Here is an 18,380-nt window from a genome sequence, read left to right as displayed (position 1 = left end):
GCACACACACACACAGACACAGACACACACACACACACACACACACTCCCAAGTCCTGTTACTATCAAGCAGTTTCTGCTGATGACCATCTGTGCACATCTGAAGAACCAAGCACAGCAAAAATGGCACAGTCACAAGCTACACAATTACCTTTATTTCTTTGTTTAGAACAAAAAACATTCCTTGACAAGCACTTGCCCCTGGATTGCCATGTATCTTTGGACATTATACCAATGAAGTCTAATGAAAGGAATTCATATTACAGAAAGCAGCAGAGCATTTGGAGAGCCTTGGGACTGGTGCCAGAGGGGAAATGTGGTAGAATGTGTTTGCAGCAGATTGCTATGAAAAAAGTGACTCCTGAAATCATTTTAGCAGGAGTAGGAGAGACAGAAGAACTGCTGACTGAGGTTCAGTGCTGAACTGGCACCCAGCTCAGTGTCCTTACTGCAATTCAGCACCACGATAGGGAGCTCACTGTAGTTCCCTTATTTCATCCTTCAGTTAGTGGGTGAAGCCATGTGTGCCGCTTATCTCAAGTTTGGAAAGCATTTTGCATCATACATGGCAAATATTAATTATAAATTAAAACCCACCCAAATGAGTGGAGAGAACATAAGTGAAAAAGGAAACAATAGAAGCTGGAAAATTACAACGTATTTTGTCAGGTGGTGATGGTTCTGAATAACAAGTTATCAAAAGGATAATGACCAATAAGAGATGCTCACATGGTAAGCAGAAAATTATCAATTTCTCCAAGGAAACTGTGGGGCTGATGAGGAAGTAGAAAAAGAGTTCTAAGTATGGATAAGTGACATCATAAAGAAACAAGATGAAACAGCTTTATCATTCCATTTTATAGGTGCATATTGGAGGTTTGGGTTAGAAAAATTGAAGCAATGACAGATACAGAACCAATTTTGAAAAAAGAAAATTGGCTTTTCACATGATAGGAACCTTACCACAGTGAAATACTGTCAGCTTCAACACAGTCTCCAAAAGTTTCAGTGTCTGACTCTTTGCTTTGGATATTTGACACTAAAATCATAGCCATGTTGTCAGCTAGTGGCAAGGAAGCTTCATTGAATTGAAAGGGATATTTGCCAACTGACAGCAGTTAAAAAGGGAGACTCGTGTTAAAAAAAAAAAAAAAAATAATATTGTGAAGATAGAAGAGTAACTAGATCAGAGGTTCTCAGACTGTGTCTTGTGATCACTTGCTAAAGGGTCTTGGAAAGCTCTGCATTAGTATTGCATGGCCTTGACTTCCAGCTGAATAAATATATCTAATGCTTCCCTAAAATCTGCATTTCAGTGTAGGCAACTACAAAGACAGATCCTCTCCAGTCCTCCTGAGCTAACCAGCAAGAGTATTTGCAAAGGAAAATTGTGTCTCACAAATCTCCTATAATTCCTGTGACATGTCAGTAGAGCAGTGGATGAAGTTGAGTCAGCTAAAATAATTTTCGAAAGGTGTTTGACAGGGGCCTTTATGAGGTGCCACAAATATTTCTTAAATCATCATGTGTAGAGAGATAAAATATTATGAATCAAAAATCAGCTAGGTGAGCACAAGCAGAGAGGAGGATTAAACAGGTGGTTTTCTTAATGATCCAGTGATAAGTTCTGGTTTTGGCACTGAGTGAACAGCAAGATTATGCATGTGGTAAGACTTTAAATCTAGATGATACCCATCTCCCTGCTTGTTATTAATTAGGATTTTTCTGAATCGGTTCAGCCATTCCCGGTATCATGTGCCACACAGCAAGACTGATGACACTAGATAAATAGCATTGCCTTAAATCTAGAGTGAGTACTATTATTTACCTCTGCATGGTACTTTTCCTGAAAAATTATCAACAAGCTAGGGTTAAAAGCTCCAAACAAAACACTGCCAAGCAGTCATTAATCCCCAAGAAATGTGTGGTTACTTAATTGTTGCTGCAGAAACTGAACTTGGAGCAAGGATATGCAATACTATAGATTTCTTTATTTGTAGGTTTTCCTTCAGTGAGAAGAAAAGCCAAGTTGGCATGTTGAGTGAGATTAACTAGGCTTGGACCTTTATAGCTTGTAAACGTGGACATTTATGTATGACTGCTGAAAAGTGATTTACTACAGGCAGAGACGAGCAGAGTTGCAGGGTTGTAGAGTTAGAGTATGCATGTGAATGAGACCTGCCATCACCACCAGCACCAGTGCAAAACAACATTGCTGCAACTCTCACAAGGAGAAATGTGTGTTACAAAACAAAGAGAGGGTCTCTGAGCTGCTCCTTGGGCTCGTGCATCTGGCTGCAGGAGGAGGAGGGCAGTCATTGTCATCTCAAACAAGCTGTCCTCCAGTTGGGCAGGACATATCATTATCCACATATATTTTTAAGCAGCCTGGTCAGGGCTTCCTTCTTTGATCTAGAAGTCTTTGTTTTCCTCATTTCTGGACCCCAAATGTCTTCTCAGTACTTTCTTTAGTTGGCAGTGTTCAGGCTTTAGGATGAAGTTAATCAGGTTTGAAGAAGCCTATAAATTGGTTTTAAATTGGGCCATTATCTTGTAGTGGCTGGAACATTTTCTGGTGCCAGGTGTTTCTGACTTATTTTTTGTTTGATTTCTGCTAAAAAAGATCCTGCTTTTTTCTCTTTCAAATTTAAAAAGCCTTTTGTGTCAATCAATGTTCTATCACCAGTTTGAAGGCGCTAAGGCTCTTAAATACATTTAAATTTTCATCAGTCCTTTTCAAACAGTTTTCAGTCCATCAGGTGCTTTTGGCAGTACTGCCCAATGCCAAACTCCAAAGACAGGGAATTTTCCTGAGAAGAGAAGATGGGCATGAAAGTTCACTTTACAATAAAAGTTGAGTCTTTTCTGTTTAGTTAGTTAAATAGTTGCCATTTAGGCTTGAATTTTCAGACATTTCACACCATGTACCAAAAAGAAAGATCTCAGTATAATCATATGTCCCTCCTAGTGTTTTGAATCTGTCTCAAATATCTTCAGATAGAGTCTAAAATCCTAAGACTTGGCACACTTGAACATATTCTGGATTTGTTTCTGCTTGATCTTGCAAAGTGTTGACATTTTCTGGACACCTATATGCTTTCTCCTGATTTTTGAGGCTCTGTTCTTGGCAGCCAGAAGGAGACTCTGCGCTTAGTTTAATGTTTCTATTTTCAAGAAAACATTATACTGCATCTAAATCTTACCACTCCTCAGTGCTGACAGCCTGTTGTTTGGGACATTTTTCATGGTGGCTTTCCGATTCTTTTTTCCTAATTTTATTTAATTTTATAGTTTTCTGAATTTCAAAGTGTAGAGATAAATAAACAATATATCAATACAGTGTATTATTCACAATAATACACAACTCAGGATATTATTCTAGTAAATTCATATTCAGATATTCATGATAATGGCAATTATTAACCCTGGCAGATATCAGTAGTATTACTAAATCTTTGTGTCAGAAAGGGTTAGATAAAATTTAAATTATATAGAAAGCTTTATTTTATACCACAACTGAAAGTAAAGAAGGAGAAGAGAAAGTAGTTGGGGGAAAAAAAAGAAATACCATTAAGGCTATTTTTCATTGAAGTGTGGATGAAAATAATGTTGGAGAAAAGAAGAAATGAAAGATTCTGACATGTCAAAAAAAAAAGGTCACCCTTACTTTTAATCAACACTCTGGTCCTTTTCCTGGATGAAGGCATCATTTTCAGACTCGGGCAGGCAAGGTGGGAGGAAAGAGCTCTGCTGCTGTAACAGATTGGTTCATGCTGGCACAGAGCAGACTCTTCAGGAGACATCTCCCTGAAGGTGACAGTGGGGTCACCAATTGTGTAACCTGGAGGAACTGCTTCTTGAGCAAATGGCAATCACAAGCACTGAATGGAATATTTCACAAGTAGGATAACTTTAGGTCAAAGCCACCAGATGTTCCCAGTCTGGCTGCCCCCATTCTTCAATTGACAGAGATAACATAAAGCATTGCCCTTTGGAAGAAAGGGACACTTAGTCATTCCCATGTGTTCTTTTGGGCTCAGCACCTCAACTTTTTGTAGGAAAAAACACTTTGGTTGGGAACAGGGTTTTAGCAGTGGGAACATCTCTAGTCTATGTATGCAATATCACATTCCTCACAAAATAAATGGTCCTCCAAGGGAGAAGTAAGAAGAGCAGGTGTGAAAGTGGTACTTTTTTAGATAACAGACTTAGGGTTAAATATCCACATTGCAAATCTCCTTTGTGTCAATTTATAGTCATACACCTTACTGTTGGAATATTCCTTAATACATAATTCCTTAATCTTTTGCAAACAGTAGCACATGTGCCAGATACTTGAGGCAAACAGCTATCTGATTGCCTGTGTTTTTTGCTGCCTGAGTTTTAAGAAGTTACTGTATATTAAAAATTGCTATATACTGTTATTGCTGGCACTTATCAGATAAGGAAGTCATAAGATGAATGATCTGTCTCAAAGAAGTGAAAAGCAAAGCAATTCTGATACTGAAACTGCAAACCAGATGATGCTCTGATTAGAGGCATGCACATAGATTACAGAAGTATAATAAATCATGCAACTTTTTAGCCTCAAATAAAATAAAAGAATGCAATTTTTATTAGGAAATAAACTGTTTATCAAGAATGCTTTAAAGGTGACATTTATTGCTAATAAACTGTGTTGAAAGGGCTGGTCCTTTCATTGGCAGAACAGCCAGAGACTTTCCACGATGTAAAAAATGCAGCAGCTCAGTCCATGCCGGGTCAGGAAGCAGTTCTGTCAGCACTAATGAGGAATGGCCAAGAGACTCACACACGCTTTTTTTCAAACAAGAACATTTCTTTTCTCTTTAAAAAGGAATGAGTCATGGAAATATAACGCCAGTATTATTTTGGGAGGCTGTGGATCTCTGCATGGCTCCCTGGAATATCACTGAGAAACAATTCCACAGTCAGTTAATGGTAGCAAAACCCAGCAAAGCATCTGCCAGGCAGACTCTTGATAGCATCAGCAATCCCCTGCTTAAGGGAGGATGTTATTGGCTCTTCAGTTCTTCTAAAATACAAACCAACTTTCAGGGTTGCCATGCTTGGCACTATTTCTCATATTAATTCTCTTAAGTTACTGTGTCCCAAATACTGTGGCTATTGGTGCTGAACATGTCAAAGAAACATGTCCATCCCTTAATATCCTGCACTAGAGAGGAACAAACTTCTTGCCTGAAGTGTTTCATTTATCCCTTCCCAAAAGCTGCCTTGCTTTGGAGACCAACTCATTCAGACTTGAATCATAACAGTATCGAGCAGGTGCCTACCTTCTACCTGAAGCTGTGTAAAGGATGACTACATAAAAGTCAGGTCAAGCTACATCTGTCTCTTAGGTATGAAAAAAATGTCTCTCAAGACAAAAGAGGGAGGAGAAAAAGGTGGAGTGCAGCACCCCTTGTCTGGGGCTTGCCATATGTCTGTGTTCTGCAAGACACAAACACATTGGAGTTAGGAACTTTCCTTCACAATAATAAAGGCAATTTTAGGAATTAAATGTTAGCAAGTGGTAAGTATTTACCATTCTGACCTTGCCTGTGAAATCTTTTTTTGTGGTAGTCCACAGTGTGTACCCTGTTACCTGGTCATGAACTGAAATTTCTATTCCCATCTACAAAAAAATGCACTTGTGTTCATCTCACCAGCCTGAATACATTCGGTGATTAAAATGTATTTGCAGATTGTCAGAAAAATCAAACTTTTTGCACTTAAGATGAATTATCTATTCAGGAAAATGAAACAGTGCCTAGGAACTGCTCTCAAGAGTCTGTAAAAATCATTGTAGCTCATGTTTTGTCTAGATTATAAGAAAACTGGGCATTTGCTAGAAGCTGCAGTAACTTAAATATTCCACTGCCCAGGTACTCTTGCTACTGATATGCTATCATTGTCTCCTTTTCTACTGACTTTCTAAATGCAGTTTGCTGAACAATATTGTTTTTCAGGAGATGACCCATTCATGGCCTCCACCGCTGTCAGCTATTCACACACCAGGAAAGGCAGAACAAAGCAAGTTTCCCTTCCCAAACAAGGTAAGGCATTCAACATCATGGGGAAACATTCCTCCTGCATCTCACAATGTGGCCTACAGAAGGACATAGTGACTGAGGTCTCTGCACTGAGGCTGATGCCCTGATGATGATCTTCTTCTTGTGTATGTGCCAGTATTCCCTGTTTTTTCCCTTCTTACAACCTCAGCAGGGCTACACAGTCTGCATCTCTTGGCAGCAGAATTGAAGGTGGTGTGGGGGTCACAGGTGCCTCGTGGGAAAGCAAAACCACAGATGTGTCTCTGGTGGGATGTCCAGATGGGGGGGCTTCTGCTGAAGCTCCTGACTGATACCTTAGGGCACAGACAGCAGGGGAAAGTCCAAAGCAAAGGGAGCTCCTCCTTGCATCCATTGCTGCTGTGTCATTTGGCTTCACCAGCTGAGATTTTGGTTGAAATCTTGGAGGAGGCCTTCACTAGTACACTGGCCTCTAGTTGGGGCCTGAGGATTGGCCATACATTTTCTGCCACCAGCCTGGCTTCAGAGGGGCAGCTTTGCTAGAGAGGCAGTCAGCCCCGTGCTGTGATGCCCAGAGGGGCCACAGAAGCATTTGCCACAGAACTTTTGATCCCCCTAGAGACCAAAGCCACTAGTCCTGCTGATGCTCCCTTAAAACCAGCCCCACCATTGGATATGTATCCATGGTAGGATGCAGTGCAGCATGGTAAAGCTCATCAGCACAAGCTTGAGGAAATCACATTATTTATACATGGTAAGTCAAGAGGGAATGAAATCAGCTATCTTGTGCAAGAGCCAATAAATTTCACATTGTATCACCATATACTGTGTAGATGTCACAAGCATATTTCATGCAGCATTCAAGCTTGAAAGATGGTATTGATGCTGTTTATAGTCTTTCTCCTGTTAAAGCAAGCTCGTTTGGCAACTTTTAAGTCCATTCTGCAAAATTTAGTTCAGGGAATAATTATAACTACAAAGCCAAGAAAACTTCATTTGCCTACAGTAAAACAGCTTTTCTGTGGATGAGAGTGTCACGATTTTGAAGTATCAGGGGTGTAAACCAAGACATCTCTGGCATGTTATGAAAGAAAAAGAAGGAAATAACTCTCTATTTGCTTGTTGAAGGCAGACAAACGACTGAAGATGGTAGGTGAGGTAGAGACTTGTTAAAATAGAGTAAGTCCTGTAGGAGAGAGGTGGATCAGCAGCTTGCAGGCAGGTGAAGTGCCTGATAGGGATGACAAAGTGAGGCGGTGCTTGCAGTGCTACATTTCCTGCCACAATTATCCCCCCACAATGTGTTTGTGTGGCACATGTGCAGATGTGCAAGGCAAGGCACCTGTCAGTGGGTCTGTGTGGCCATCGTGAATCCACTTCCTCACACCTAAATGTATTGTGATAAATATAGGAATCGGAGAACCACAGAGCAGAGAGCAAAGATACATGAATAATGGTTGATATTGACTTTCTCATCTTCTCTCTGCCTGTTCATCCATCTCTCTGGGAAATTTTCTCTTATTTTGAATTGCAGAGCCATTTCAGAGATCTACCATTCATATTTAAAGATCTTTTCCACAGTGGTTTCCTTTTCTCTTGCCAAAGAAAAATTTTAATTTTTTTAAGCTTAGGATGAACAAGATTTCATCTAGTAATATATGAGCATACTTTTGTACATATAATAACATTACAACAGTATTGTGGCCTGGGTGGTCTGCATGGCCACAAATTAGAGTGCTTTGTGTGTGATGGGAAAGAAGTACCTTTAAAAACTCACTGGAGTCCTGGAACAATCCTGTATTACTTGCCATAGATTATGAACAATCCTGTATTACTTGCCATTACTATGCTACTTCTATTTTAAAATATTTTAAAATAATTAAAAGCTATTCTGTTGCTTAATTGGTAATCTGTACAGTTACAGACATGGGAAAGGATTTGCCTTTCAGACTCCAAAATGCAAAAAATGGTTTCCTAATTTTTCAAACATGTTTTTCAAAATTTCATAAGCTAGCTATTGCTCTTCACAAATGCATGTTGTAAAATCTTTATTGGACGTCATAGGGAATGTCTCCAGAGCTCTTGGAAAGCTTTCCCACAGGTAAGCTATGTAGCTGTCCCTATTTTTTAAAACCTGAGGATGACACCAAACTTTTGTGGATCACACATTATTCAGATAAATGGGTTTGTCAGTTAAGTAGTGACCAAGGCCAATAAAGAGATTGAAAGGCTAAAATCAGGGCCACAGCTTCATCTCTTAGTTACAAGTCATGCACAGTAACATGATTTCCTTTTCAGTCTTAAGGGCAGTGTTAAGACATCAGTTCAATCCATTTGCAAAGACTTCCAGCAAGAGAAGCAAGTAGGCTGCACCCACTTTTAACAGAAGACAGTTCCCAAACATAAAAATACTCATCATTTTGGGAATGGGGAAAAGAGAAGGCTCTTGCCCTGTTACAAGGATGCAAATCATAACTACTTTTCTGTCTGTAAAAACTGAGTGTCAGCATCATTAGTTTGCATTCACGCCATGCTGCTTTTAACCTGCAATTCAAGTAATTAGCGATCTGACAGCTTGAAACTTGAAATTTATTAATTAGGCTATTAAAGTTGCAAAGGCCACAGCAACTTTGGCTGGAGTGGTTTTGAAATCAGTCTAGTAAAAAAAAAAAGCTAAATATCTGAGATGTATACATCACAAATATAATGGAATTCCATATTTGAAACTGCACATGTAGATGTATCAATCAATACAACTAAATGCCCATTTGATGGAGGGGATGGATGTGCATATGCAGTAGCTCTATATGAAATCAGTCCTCATTAGCATGGGAGGTTTGGATTGATTCACAAGAATGGGAGGAGAGTCTGGGTCAGGTTTGACATATGTGGTAGTGCCCAGTAGGTTTCCAAGTACTATGCTGTTGGAGGAGCACTACTAGAGTCCTGTCCTTTATGTAATGGAGGGCAAAAAGTTCCATTTCATCCTTAACTTTTAATTTTCTTTCTCTCTGGAATTAATTTGTACTCTTGAATTTACTTGGAATGGGCAATGACAGTCTCTTTATTTCTTGTTTTTCAAAGCTTAAGGATAATTGATTGAATGTGTGATGTGACAGGCTGTGTGTGCTTTCCTTTCTCCTATCTCTGCCACACTTTGTTATGTACAAATGATCAGGCATTTCTTGATTTTAATTTTATTTAAAGCATCGTAATAAATAAACTTTAAATGAATAATTAAATTTGTAACTAAGAGCTCACTTGATGCTTGTGTGGATGAGCTTTCATGTTCAGGCATTAACTCTCTTGTGCAGAAAAAATGCTGTTAATTCTGCTGCCCTCTTTGCTCTCTTTCTTCATTTTTACTGTGAATTCTTGTGTTGATAGTTTGATCAGGTGTTTGATTTCTGGTTATGTATATGTGATATTATGGGATCAGCCATCATTTTGCTATTTGAGAATTAATTTAGCCACTCCAGGAGAACTGGTTTCTTGTCACAAAGCTATTGGGTGATTATTCTCAGCAGATGCTAAGTTATCGTAGTGATGTTGTTCTTTACCAGTGCAATTCGTTTGCTTTTTCCTTTCTTATTGATTTTAACAAGCTAGAGGAAATGCACTGGACAATAATCTTCAGAAATGAAGTCTTCACCTTTTTAAAGTTATATTCTTTTTTTTCCTCCTTAGTAAGAACATTCTGTATTTCTCTATGAGATATTTTTACTAGCCTTTGGCAGAGACAAGAACTGTACTCAGCAGTTAAAGGGGAAGGTGCATTCTTCCTGAGGTTAATGAAAAGCCAAAAGAGTCAGCAAGATCTTTGTTTAGAAGTTTAAAACACATTTACAAATACAAATTCCCCTCAAAATTACTGTATTTCCTTGAACTTCTCCAGGTACATAAATTCTCTGTTTTGGAAACTGAACATGCTCTAAAAGCCTACTTTTATTGGGAGTGTGGTTGGCTACAAGAATAGCATTTAAATTCAGGTGTACATGCCACTACATCACCACTGCAAGCTGATCTTGATTTTTTAAGATTACATTCAGTCACGAGCAAAAAAACAGGCTTTAATCTCTCTCCATCAGAAACATTCACAAAAAGCTGATGCAATTTGTCAAAAGTACACAATTTCAGATTACTGAGAAGTTATTCTTGGCATGTGAAACATGGTACAGATCTTTTCATATTGCAGTAGATGGTAGAAACTCTAGAAAACTTGCCCAAAACTTTGACGTCTCACATTACAGGTGTGTAGGATGGAAGTAAGTTGCACATGTGTGCTATGGTATTGAAATTACAGATCAAATCCATGCAGTCTGGACAGAGCAAAATGTGCAGATTGAGGGATTCTGACAGCTGAGCCCTCAGGATGCCAGGACCTGCTGTCCAGCCAGCCTCTGTTTCGAGGGCCCACAAAGCTCCTGGGTCCCCAAGCCCCTGAGGAATTCTCCTGAGTGACTTAGCAGCACAATCTCAGCCCAGCCAAGTCAGAGCATCCTTGGCTCTCTGGGACCTGCCGTCCCTCTCCCCATGAGCTCTGTGTTTTGCTCATCCCTCTGTGTCTGTGGATCAGGATCTGGTCCAGTGCCCAATTCCTCACCAAAAATGACCACGTGTGTTCCTGTGGGTGCCTGGCCTCTCTGGGCAGCCTTAACTGCAGCATGGATATGAGGTGGCATTCCTGTGTGTGTCTGGGTTATTCAGAAGCGGAGTTACATACCGGATACTTTTCCTGCTGCCATTCATGGCAAAGTATTGTTTTTTCCCTTTATTTAATTATCCTTTTGCTATCGTTTATATTTGTATTTAGGCCTTTAAAATATATATTTTTGTGAATGAAAACAAATTCTGTGAGTAAAACAGAGTGAGGTAACATTTGCATTTGAGGGAAAAGTGGTCTGATTTATTGCACCATATTCACAGATATTGCTGTTGTCATACAAGGTCGACCTTGTAATCTCAGGGAACCAGAACTAGTCTGTATTTTCATTCTCTGATGCTGTCAATGTCAACATGTGAAAAGAAAAGACCAGCTGTGCTACTACCTCAGGAATCCAATGGTCCATGAAACAGTATTGGCCTTCCCTCTATCTTCTCATCTGAACTTGTAGAAGATAATGGACGAGTTTTGGCTGATCAATACATGAATAGTGAGCAGGAAATTCATAACAGCTGTAGAAGGAATTGCACCATTAAGGGCTTGTTGTGAAATAAGTTTACAAGCCTAATAATTAATGGCTTTTCCAATAAATATTGGACTTATTCTTGTAAATTAAAATTACTTTGAAACCAAATGAACAATCATCAGTGCTGTTTGTACTGTTAAGGTTATGTCCAATAAGTATTGCAGCAAAAAAAAATTGCAAAAATATAATACACCTTCCCTTTTTTCTGTTATTACCGTAGGAGTCACAACAGGGATCTACAGGACACAGCAATACAAGTAAGTACCAACTCATTTTCTGGCTTCATTGGGTGGAGGGGTAGACAATGACTTAGAAAAAGAAGTGGCTGATGAAGTAAGGGATCAGTGGAAGACTGGGACAGCACAAAGCCTCAGCAGGCAGCACTCAGCTATGGACAAATATGGAGAGCTGAACTGAAGAGTGACCATCAAAATGTCAGCTCTTTTGGTGACCTGGGGAGAGCAAAAAGTTTTCATTTCACTATGGCTATTCCATTATGTAAATGACAAAGACTGAAAGAGCAAAAGAGTGGGTTTTTTGGAAAGCCAGGAAAGAGCTGACCTACTTGCACAGTCATATCTAGACTGCCAGAAAATTGTGCAGAAAACTTGTAATCATTTATCTTTCATACACAATGGTATATTTTGTGGCTATTGCACAGTAATAAGGTGCATAAATCTTGCCAAACTAACACTAGATAACATTTCAAAGACCCTATGGCCATGAGTCTTTTTGGCTAGCAGTGTGGGTAGGGGAGTGATGGGTGCTTGTGTGGCTCCTGCTCAGGGCTTTCCAGTAGACTCCAGTTTACAAATCATGGTTGCAGATCAGTAGCACTTTTATAACATTTAACTGTGGTAAAAAACTTAACATCTGTATTGAACAGGAAGATTGAATTGTTCTGCGAAACAAAATATTAATCCTCTCCCTTGACACCTCTGATGGTTGTTGATGTTGTCTTGCATATGAAAAATACATGATTCTAGCCTGCTTCCCACATAAAATTATCACAACCAGAAGAATTATTTTGCTAGCTTCCTGACCTGTCAGCCAACACAAAGCCCAGTTTGCAAATTGCAGGGCTGTGACTGAAGGTGAAAAATGCCCTGAGCTCATAGATAGGGCTTTGAAAGGGTCTGGTCAGCCACTGTATGAGGGAAAAAACATCCAGAGAGACAAGACTGGAAGATACAGGCTTTTAAAATGGTGTGGCTCTTCACTGGGGAAAGGTCAGCATGAGAAAGACAATGTTGTGAAGAAACATGCAGTGGTGTCACTTAATTGCTGGCATTGGTTTGATATTGCTGCAAGTACCAGCACTAAGGAAATAATAAAAGGCAAAGGGTATGAGGTTCTGTCAGAAAATAATGAATAGAGTAATGAGAGAAAGAAGCACAAAAGAACCATAATAGAGAGGGCTATGCAAACACAGGCAGAGGCATAAGCATGACAAACACACTGGCTGAGGTGAGGGCTTTGCAATGACATCATAGGCCACAGTAGTTGGCCAGCTTTGGTCCTAGCTGAGTATATCCTTCTTCCAACACTTGAATAAAATAGGCTGTTCTGCAGATTTAATGAAACCTGAATTCCTGAGTATTACAAAATTGATCCTATAACCTTACGACTTTTCCCTGTTTCTTACTCCTGTGGTCTCCAACCCCACTTCACTTCCTATTCTCCCATCCCTCCTACCTCCCCATACTCCAGTTTCTCCTCTCTTCATTCATCCTGCTCAGTAAAATCTGCAGCTGGGCAGAAGATACAATTGGTACTGCCTAGCTGATGGCAACCAAGTGGAAAACTGCTGGACCCATGCAGAAATATTTTCTTCATTGGTGGCAAAGTTAGCATCACTGTTGGGTGCCCAGACACATTTTCTAACATCACAGAGAGAGCCTGACTACCTCTGAGAGCTGTATCCATGAGAATTCCTGTTGAAGTGCTGGAATAAGATATCAGATTAAACACAGTTAGAATGAGATATAGACTTTACCAGTCATGTATGTCAAACTCAAGAGAAACTTGGGAAAAAGTTATTTAGATGCATGGTGGGTTGACCCTGACTGGATACCATGTGCCCACCAAAACTGCTCAATTACCCTCCTGGACACAGGAGAGAAAATACAACAAAAGGATCATGGATGGAGATAAAAACAGGGAGACAGCACTCACCAATTACTGTCATGGGCAAAACAGACTCAACTTGAGAAAATAAATTTAACTTATTACCAATCAAATCAAAGTAGGACAATGAGAAACAAAATCAGACTTTAAAAGCACCTTCTCCTCACCCACCTCTTCATCCTGGGCTCAACTTCACTCCCAAATTCTCTACCTCCTCCCCACCAGCAGTGCAGGGGACCAAGGAATGGGGGCTGCAGTCGGGTAATCAAATCACACCTGGTCTCTAACACTCCTTCCTCCTCAGGGAAGGGACTCCTCACACTCTTCCCTGCTCTGGTGTGCGACTCCTCCCACATGAACTTCATGAACTTTTCATGAGCCCTTCCCACAGGCTTTGCTTCTCTTAAACTACTCCAGGATGAGTCTCTCCTCCTCAGGGAGCAGTTCCTTCAGGAACAGGCTGCTCCAGCATGGGTCTCACACAGGGTCACAGGTCCTGCCAGCAAACCCACTCCAGTGTGGGCTTCTCTCTCCATGGGTCCACAGGTCCTGCCAGGAAATATTAGCAAATTACTCTGTGAGAAAGAGCTCTAGTGGTCAATGCATTGTGTTATCCAAGTGCACATCTTCAGAGTCCCAATTAGCTGTTTTTTCCCATTGCACCCTGACTTCTTTGGAGTGGCTCTTGAGCCTGTCATTTGCAGTGGTTTTACTGCAACTGCCAACATTGTCTTTCTCATGGATAGCATTTGTGTTTCTGTCATCCTTCCCTCACAAGGAAATCAAAGCATTTAAAAACTCATAATAGCTGAAATTATTCAACTCCATCACAATAAATATCATTTATCCCTGTTACCCAGAAAGGGAAATTTAATCTGGTTGAGTGATTCACCAAAATTCCAACTAAGAGGAGAAAACTCCTTTTCTGGCCACCCACTATTCAACAGGGGAATCCTACAAAAGTTCATTTGAAATTTATTTTGAAATTTGAGAAGTCTGGTCGCATCTTCTGCTTGTATCTACAAAGGTTGGGTAAGAAGTTGTGTGAGATGAGGCAGAAACTAGCAAAGACCTCCCAGTCCTGTGGCTAAGGATCTGTGGACTGACTGTTTCCACTGTGTGTTTTCTGCATACACCCACTGACACACACCTGTTTCAGGAGACATGCTCAGTGCTTAGCATCTGAAATAAAATGTGCTAACGGCAATCCCATAGCAAGGTGGGTAGCATGTTCTTTGTTAATTCCAAAAAGGCTAAGAAAAGCAATGGTTCACACAAATTTGCCCATAAGAAGCAGTCAATACTAGAGAATATTTAGCAGTTCAGCAAATGCCAGCCTCCTTCAATGGTACCTGCATGCATTTGACAGGTTACATGAAAAAATCAAAAGTAAATCTTAATTTGGCCATGAGTGAGTGTAAAAAAAGCCAAGTTAGATTAACAGGTAATTACCTTTTACATACCCTTATCCAAAAATATTATCTGTACCATATCTGTGACATTCACCTATGCTTAGGCTATACACATTTGTAAAATTTCCACATTTCAGTCAAGTGAGAATGAAGTTGGTAAGAACAGATAAAGCATTAATGGCCAGATTTTCTACTCTGATAAGCTGTACTGATGCATTTCTACCATCTGTACAGGCTCTGTCCTTCCTCTCCACACAGAAGTATGTTAAGTGACAATTAGCATAAAAGCAGCTACAAATGCTTACAGTAGGGTAATCCATTAATATCCAGTTTGGCTAAATCACAGACATTCTGTTTCCTCACAGTACGTATGCTGTTTCCCTTGTTGCTGCATTAACATACATTGCTGAAAGTAGAACTGATGTGAACTCTGCTGGCAAAGCACTCAGGAATCCATATTCCCTCTCACACTCAAACAAACCAGTGTTCATGGTAATAATTCATCACTTAGAAAAGACCCAAGTTACAAATAGGAAATCTTTGAATATATGCCAACTGTTACTGTTGGTTTCTTGTTCCAAATTACCATAATGCAGATGAGCTCCAGGGCTCCAGGCTCCAGAAGGCTGACAAAAATATATTTTAGCAACAACTTCCTAGCCAGTGACTTCACTATCTGGATATAGTTTCTGAGGTCTCTGCTGAAAGTGAAGGGTGACCTAGAGATTATGGAGTGGATGTGTTCCATCCTGTGTGGATGCCTTGCTCATGCCTAAATTTTAGGTGGCTTTAGCTGTCCTCTTACAGTGAATGCTGAGCTTTCCTGGAGGTTCATGTAGGCATTGGTGGTTTTGAAGTCATCCAGAGTTTTCCCCATCCTGTTCTGTAAAGTTTAGGCACCTCAGCTAGACAGACACAAACACTACCAGAGGGGAGGATGACATCTGAAAGCGCTGTGTCAAGGTGTTTGAGATACTCAGAACTTCCACTACAAGTCAGCTGCCTCCAGAAGGTCACTGTCTAGAGTGTCCTTCAGCTTCCTTCTGTACAGCAGTGGATGAACACTGGCAGCAGAGTCCTGCCTCTTCTGAAGGCAAGAGCAAGTTTTCCAGAGGTGCCCTTACAGCTGCTGCGCTGTGGAAACTGAGGGTGAGGTCTTTGTCAGCAGCGAACAGATGATGTGCAATGCTCATGTGCATGGACTGGGTATCCAGCACCCACTCAACCCAATGACAGCACATCAGGCAGCACCAAAACACCCTGACCAAAATAAGAATTTCTCAGGTTTTTTCAGGAGGAATAGGTGCATTTTGGCTTAACACAGCTCATTATATGGTAATGGAGAAAAACACATCCATCAGTAAACCAGTCACATTCAACCTCTGTGCCTCCTTGTCTGCTAGGCAACATAAACTCACGTGTAGACAGCTATTAGCATCCAGCAACACACAAGAGCAGCAGCATCTGCACATTCACTGGGCCCAGGATTCAAGTTCAAGGTGATTCAAGGGGAGTAGCTTACCCTCTAAATTCATGGTAGAGCTACACAGAAATCTTACACTGGAATGCAGCTTTCTCAGGTTACTCAGAGAACAATAATTACAGCAAGCATCAGCCTTGCTGGTTTTTGGCAGGCAGTAGAAAGGAGGGAGAGGGACTGTGCCTGGCTCAGCAGAAGCAGCACCACCCCCCCTGCCAGCAGCCTGCCTCCCACTGTCTGAGCTATGTAACTAAGTTGTGTTGGGCAGATACATTATTTTGGACCCGGGATGGGGATCATCACAAGCTAGCATACCAGGACCCACATGATTTATAATGAAATGTGGAGAGGCATCCCTTGGACCTCTGGTGCTTCCCAAGCATTTGGGGACTTGGATTCTCCTGGCATTGAGTGCCTAAGCCAAACATAGCAAAGAGGGCTTCCCCAGCCCCTACCTACAGAAGCTAAAGATCAAATCCTTAATGTGTAAAAATTAATGTGAACCAAAATATCCACTGGCAGAACTGTGCCCTGATCACTGCCTCACTGTCCCCTGCTGATGCCGTTTTGCTTTGTATGAAACAATTACTGTTCCTGGAGCAGGGTTCTGGAGCAAGTGGATGTTATATGGAGTACACTCTCAACAGCAGAGCTGTAGGGCCCTAGAGAAATCCTTTCCATTGCTCCAGGGTCTGCTCTCCCTGGTAAGGTCTGTGTTGTCTAAGCACCTCCTCTTGTGGAGTTCCTCTGCCTGCATCTCTGGAGCACTTGTCAGTGACGAGAAGAGTCAAGTCAGGATTGAGTCCCTGCTTGCGAACGCTCCAGCAGTGCCCCTGTGGTTGCCTCCACAGCTGTCTGTGTGTGTGGCAGGAGTGGTCAGTGCTAGCAGTGAATAAAGCATTGATGTGTCACATCTGAGCAGTTTTCATGCTGACCCATTTCTGATGTCATTTTCTTCTTCTCTTTTAAAGGGAAAAGTGATGTAGAGCCAAAGACCCCAGAGAAAAGCGCAACCCATACATCGTAAGTCACATTTGCGTTTAAGATTGGAGAAGGCAGCTGTGTTTTTATCAGATCTGTTGGGCAAAACAGAATTTGTTTGTTTTCATTAAGATAAAGCTCTTTCACTGATGCTTTTCGTAAAACGGCTTTTTAGATAATGACTAAACATTAATTATTCCTAGAACTTCTGCATGCTGGTAAGTCAGCAATCCTTGCAAGTGAAATGGCTCCATATCACGCTGAATAGATATGAGATTATTTTTGTGGGTGGGCAAGGCTGGCCTTTAGAACCTTACTTCAACATTACCTTAATGCTGCTGGAGTTTGTCACACTTGCTAAAAAACATCATGTCACATATGCCTTTGATGTACTGATGTAATTTTAAAAGACTGCAGTCTGCAGCTTCACCTCTGAATTACTTGAAATCCAATTACAGTTATCTCTGGTCTCTCACGATTTTGTTGATGTTTTTGAATTAACGAAAGAAGTCAAGAAACAGATAGGAACAGGCACTTGTAATATATCAGTGTTCACCTTCACTTTAGTGCAACAATAGAAGCTTTTACCATTTTTTACTCTAGTATACAAAAGACTGAATTGTTTTGCCAACATCAACCAGTCTATGAAACAGATGGGCTGCAAGCTAAAAAAATTTAAAAATAGCATCAGTCTTCCAAACTAAGCGAGATAAGTGAATTCTTTTAATAACTACCAGGCAGGAGCATTATGAATTTCTGCAAAATCATTCACCTTTTTAATCCCATTTGAGAGAGAGAAGTTCTTGTAACAGTTAGTCATGTGAGTTTTAGAGTGCATCTGGCCCATAATTTATGTTTTCTGATTCCTGTTATTTAAATTCAGAGCCTTATATCATGTAAATCTCACAAGGTGTCACCATTTGTTACATGGCCAAAAGTAGTCACAGAAGGAGGTACAATAACAGTGATTTATTGTGGGACGTTTTGATTTCTGCTGCAAATACGCATTAAAAATCTTCTGGAAATTAATCTGGGAAAAGATTTGACACGGTGTAAGAAATGGCTTGTCCTGCAGATTGTGTTGTGGAATGTAATTATAGTATGCAAGCACATTTAGGCAAACTTATTAAATGAATTAAGCA

The 18,380-nt window shown here is 40.5% G+C and overlaps 1 protein-coding gene across 2 annotated transcripts in view; it reads left to right on the top strand.

Annotated features, from left to right (window-relative positions):
- The window catches only part of AFF3 (ALF transcription elongation factor 3), a 326,046-nt gene that overhangs the window by 183,417 nt on the left and 124,249 nt on the right, over positions 1–18,380 (top strand). For both annotated transcript variants that reach the window (XM_063149789.1, XM_063149788.1), the window contains exons 5-7: positions 5,987–6,073; positions 11,459–11,495; positions 17,229–17,280. In XM_063149789.1, coding sequence (XP_063005859.1) covers positions 5,987–6,073; positions 11,459–11,495; positions 17,229–17,280 — 176 coding nt within the window. The remainder of the gene's footprint in view (positions 1–5,986; positions 6,074–11,458; positions 11,496–17,228; positions 17,281–18,380) is intronic.

Source organism: Melospiza melodia, chromosome 2, assembly GCF_035770615.1.
Source record: "Melospiza melodia melodia isolate bMelMel2 chromosome 2, bMelMel2.pri, whole genome shotgun sequence".
Taxonomy (NCBI): domain Eukaryota; kingdom Metazoa; phylum Chordata; class Aves; order Passeriformes; family Passerellidae; genus Melospiza; species Melospiza melodia.
Note: the sequence above shows the minus strand (reverse complement) of the source record. Positions and strands in the feature narration are given on the sequence as shown.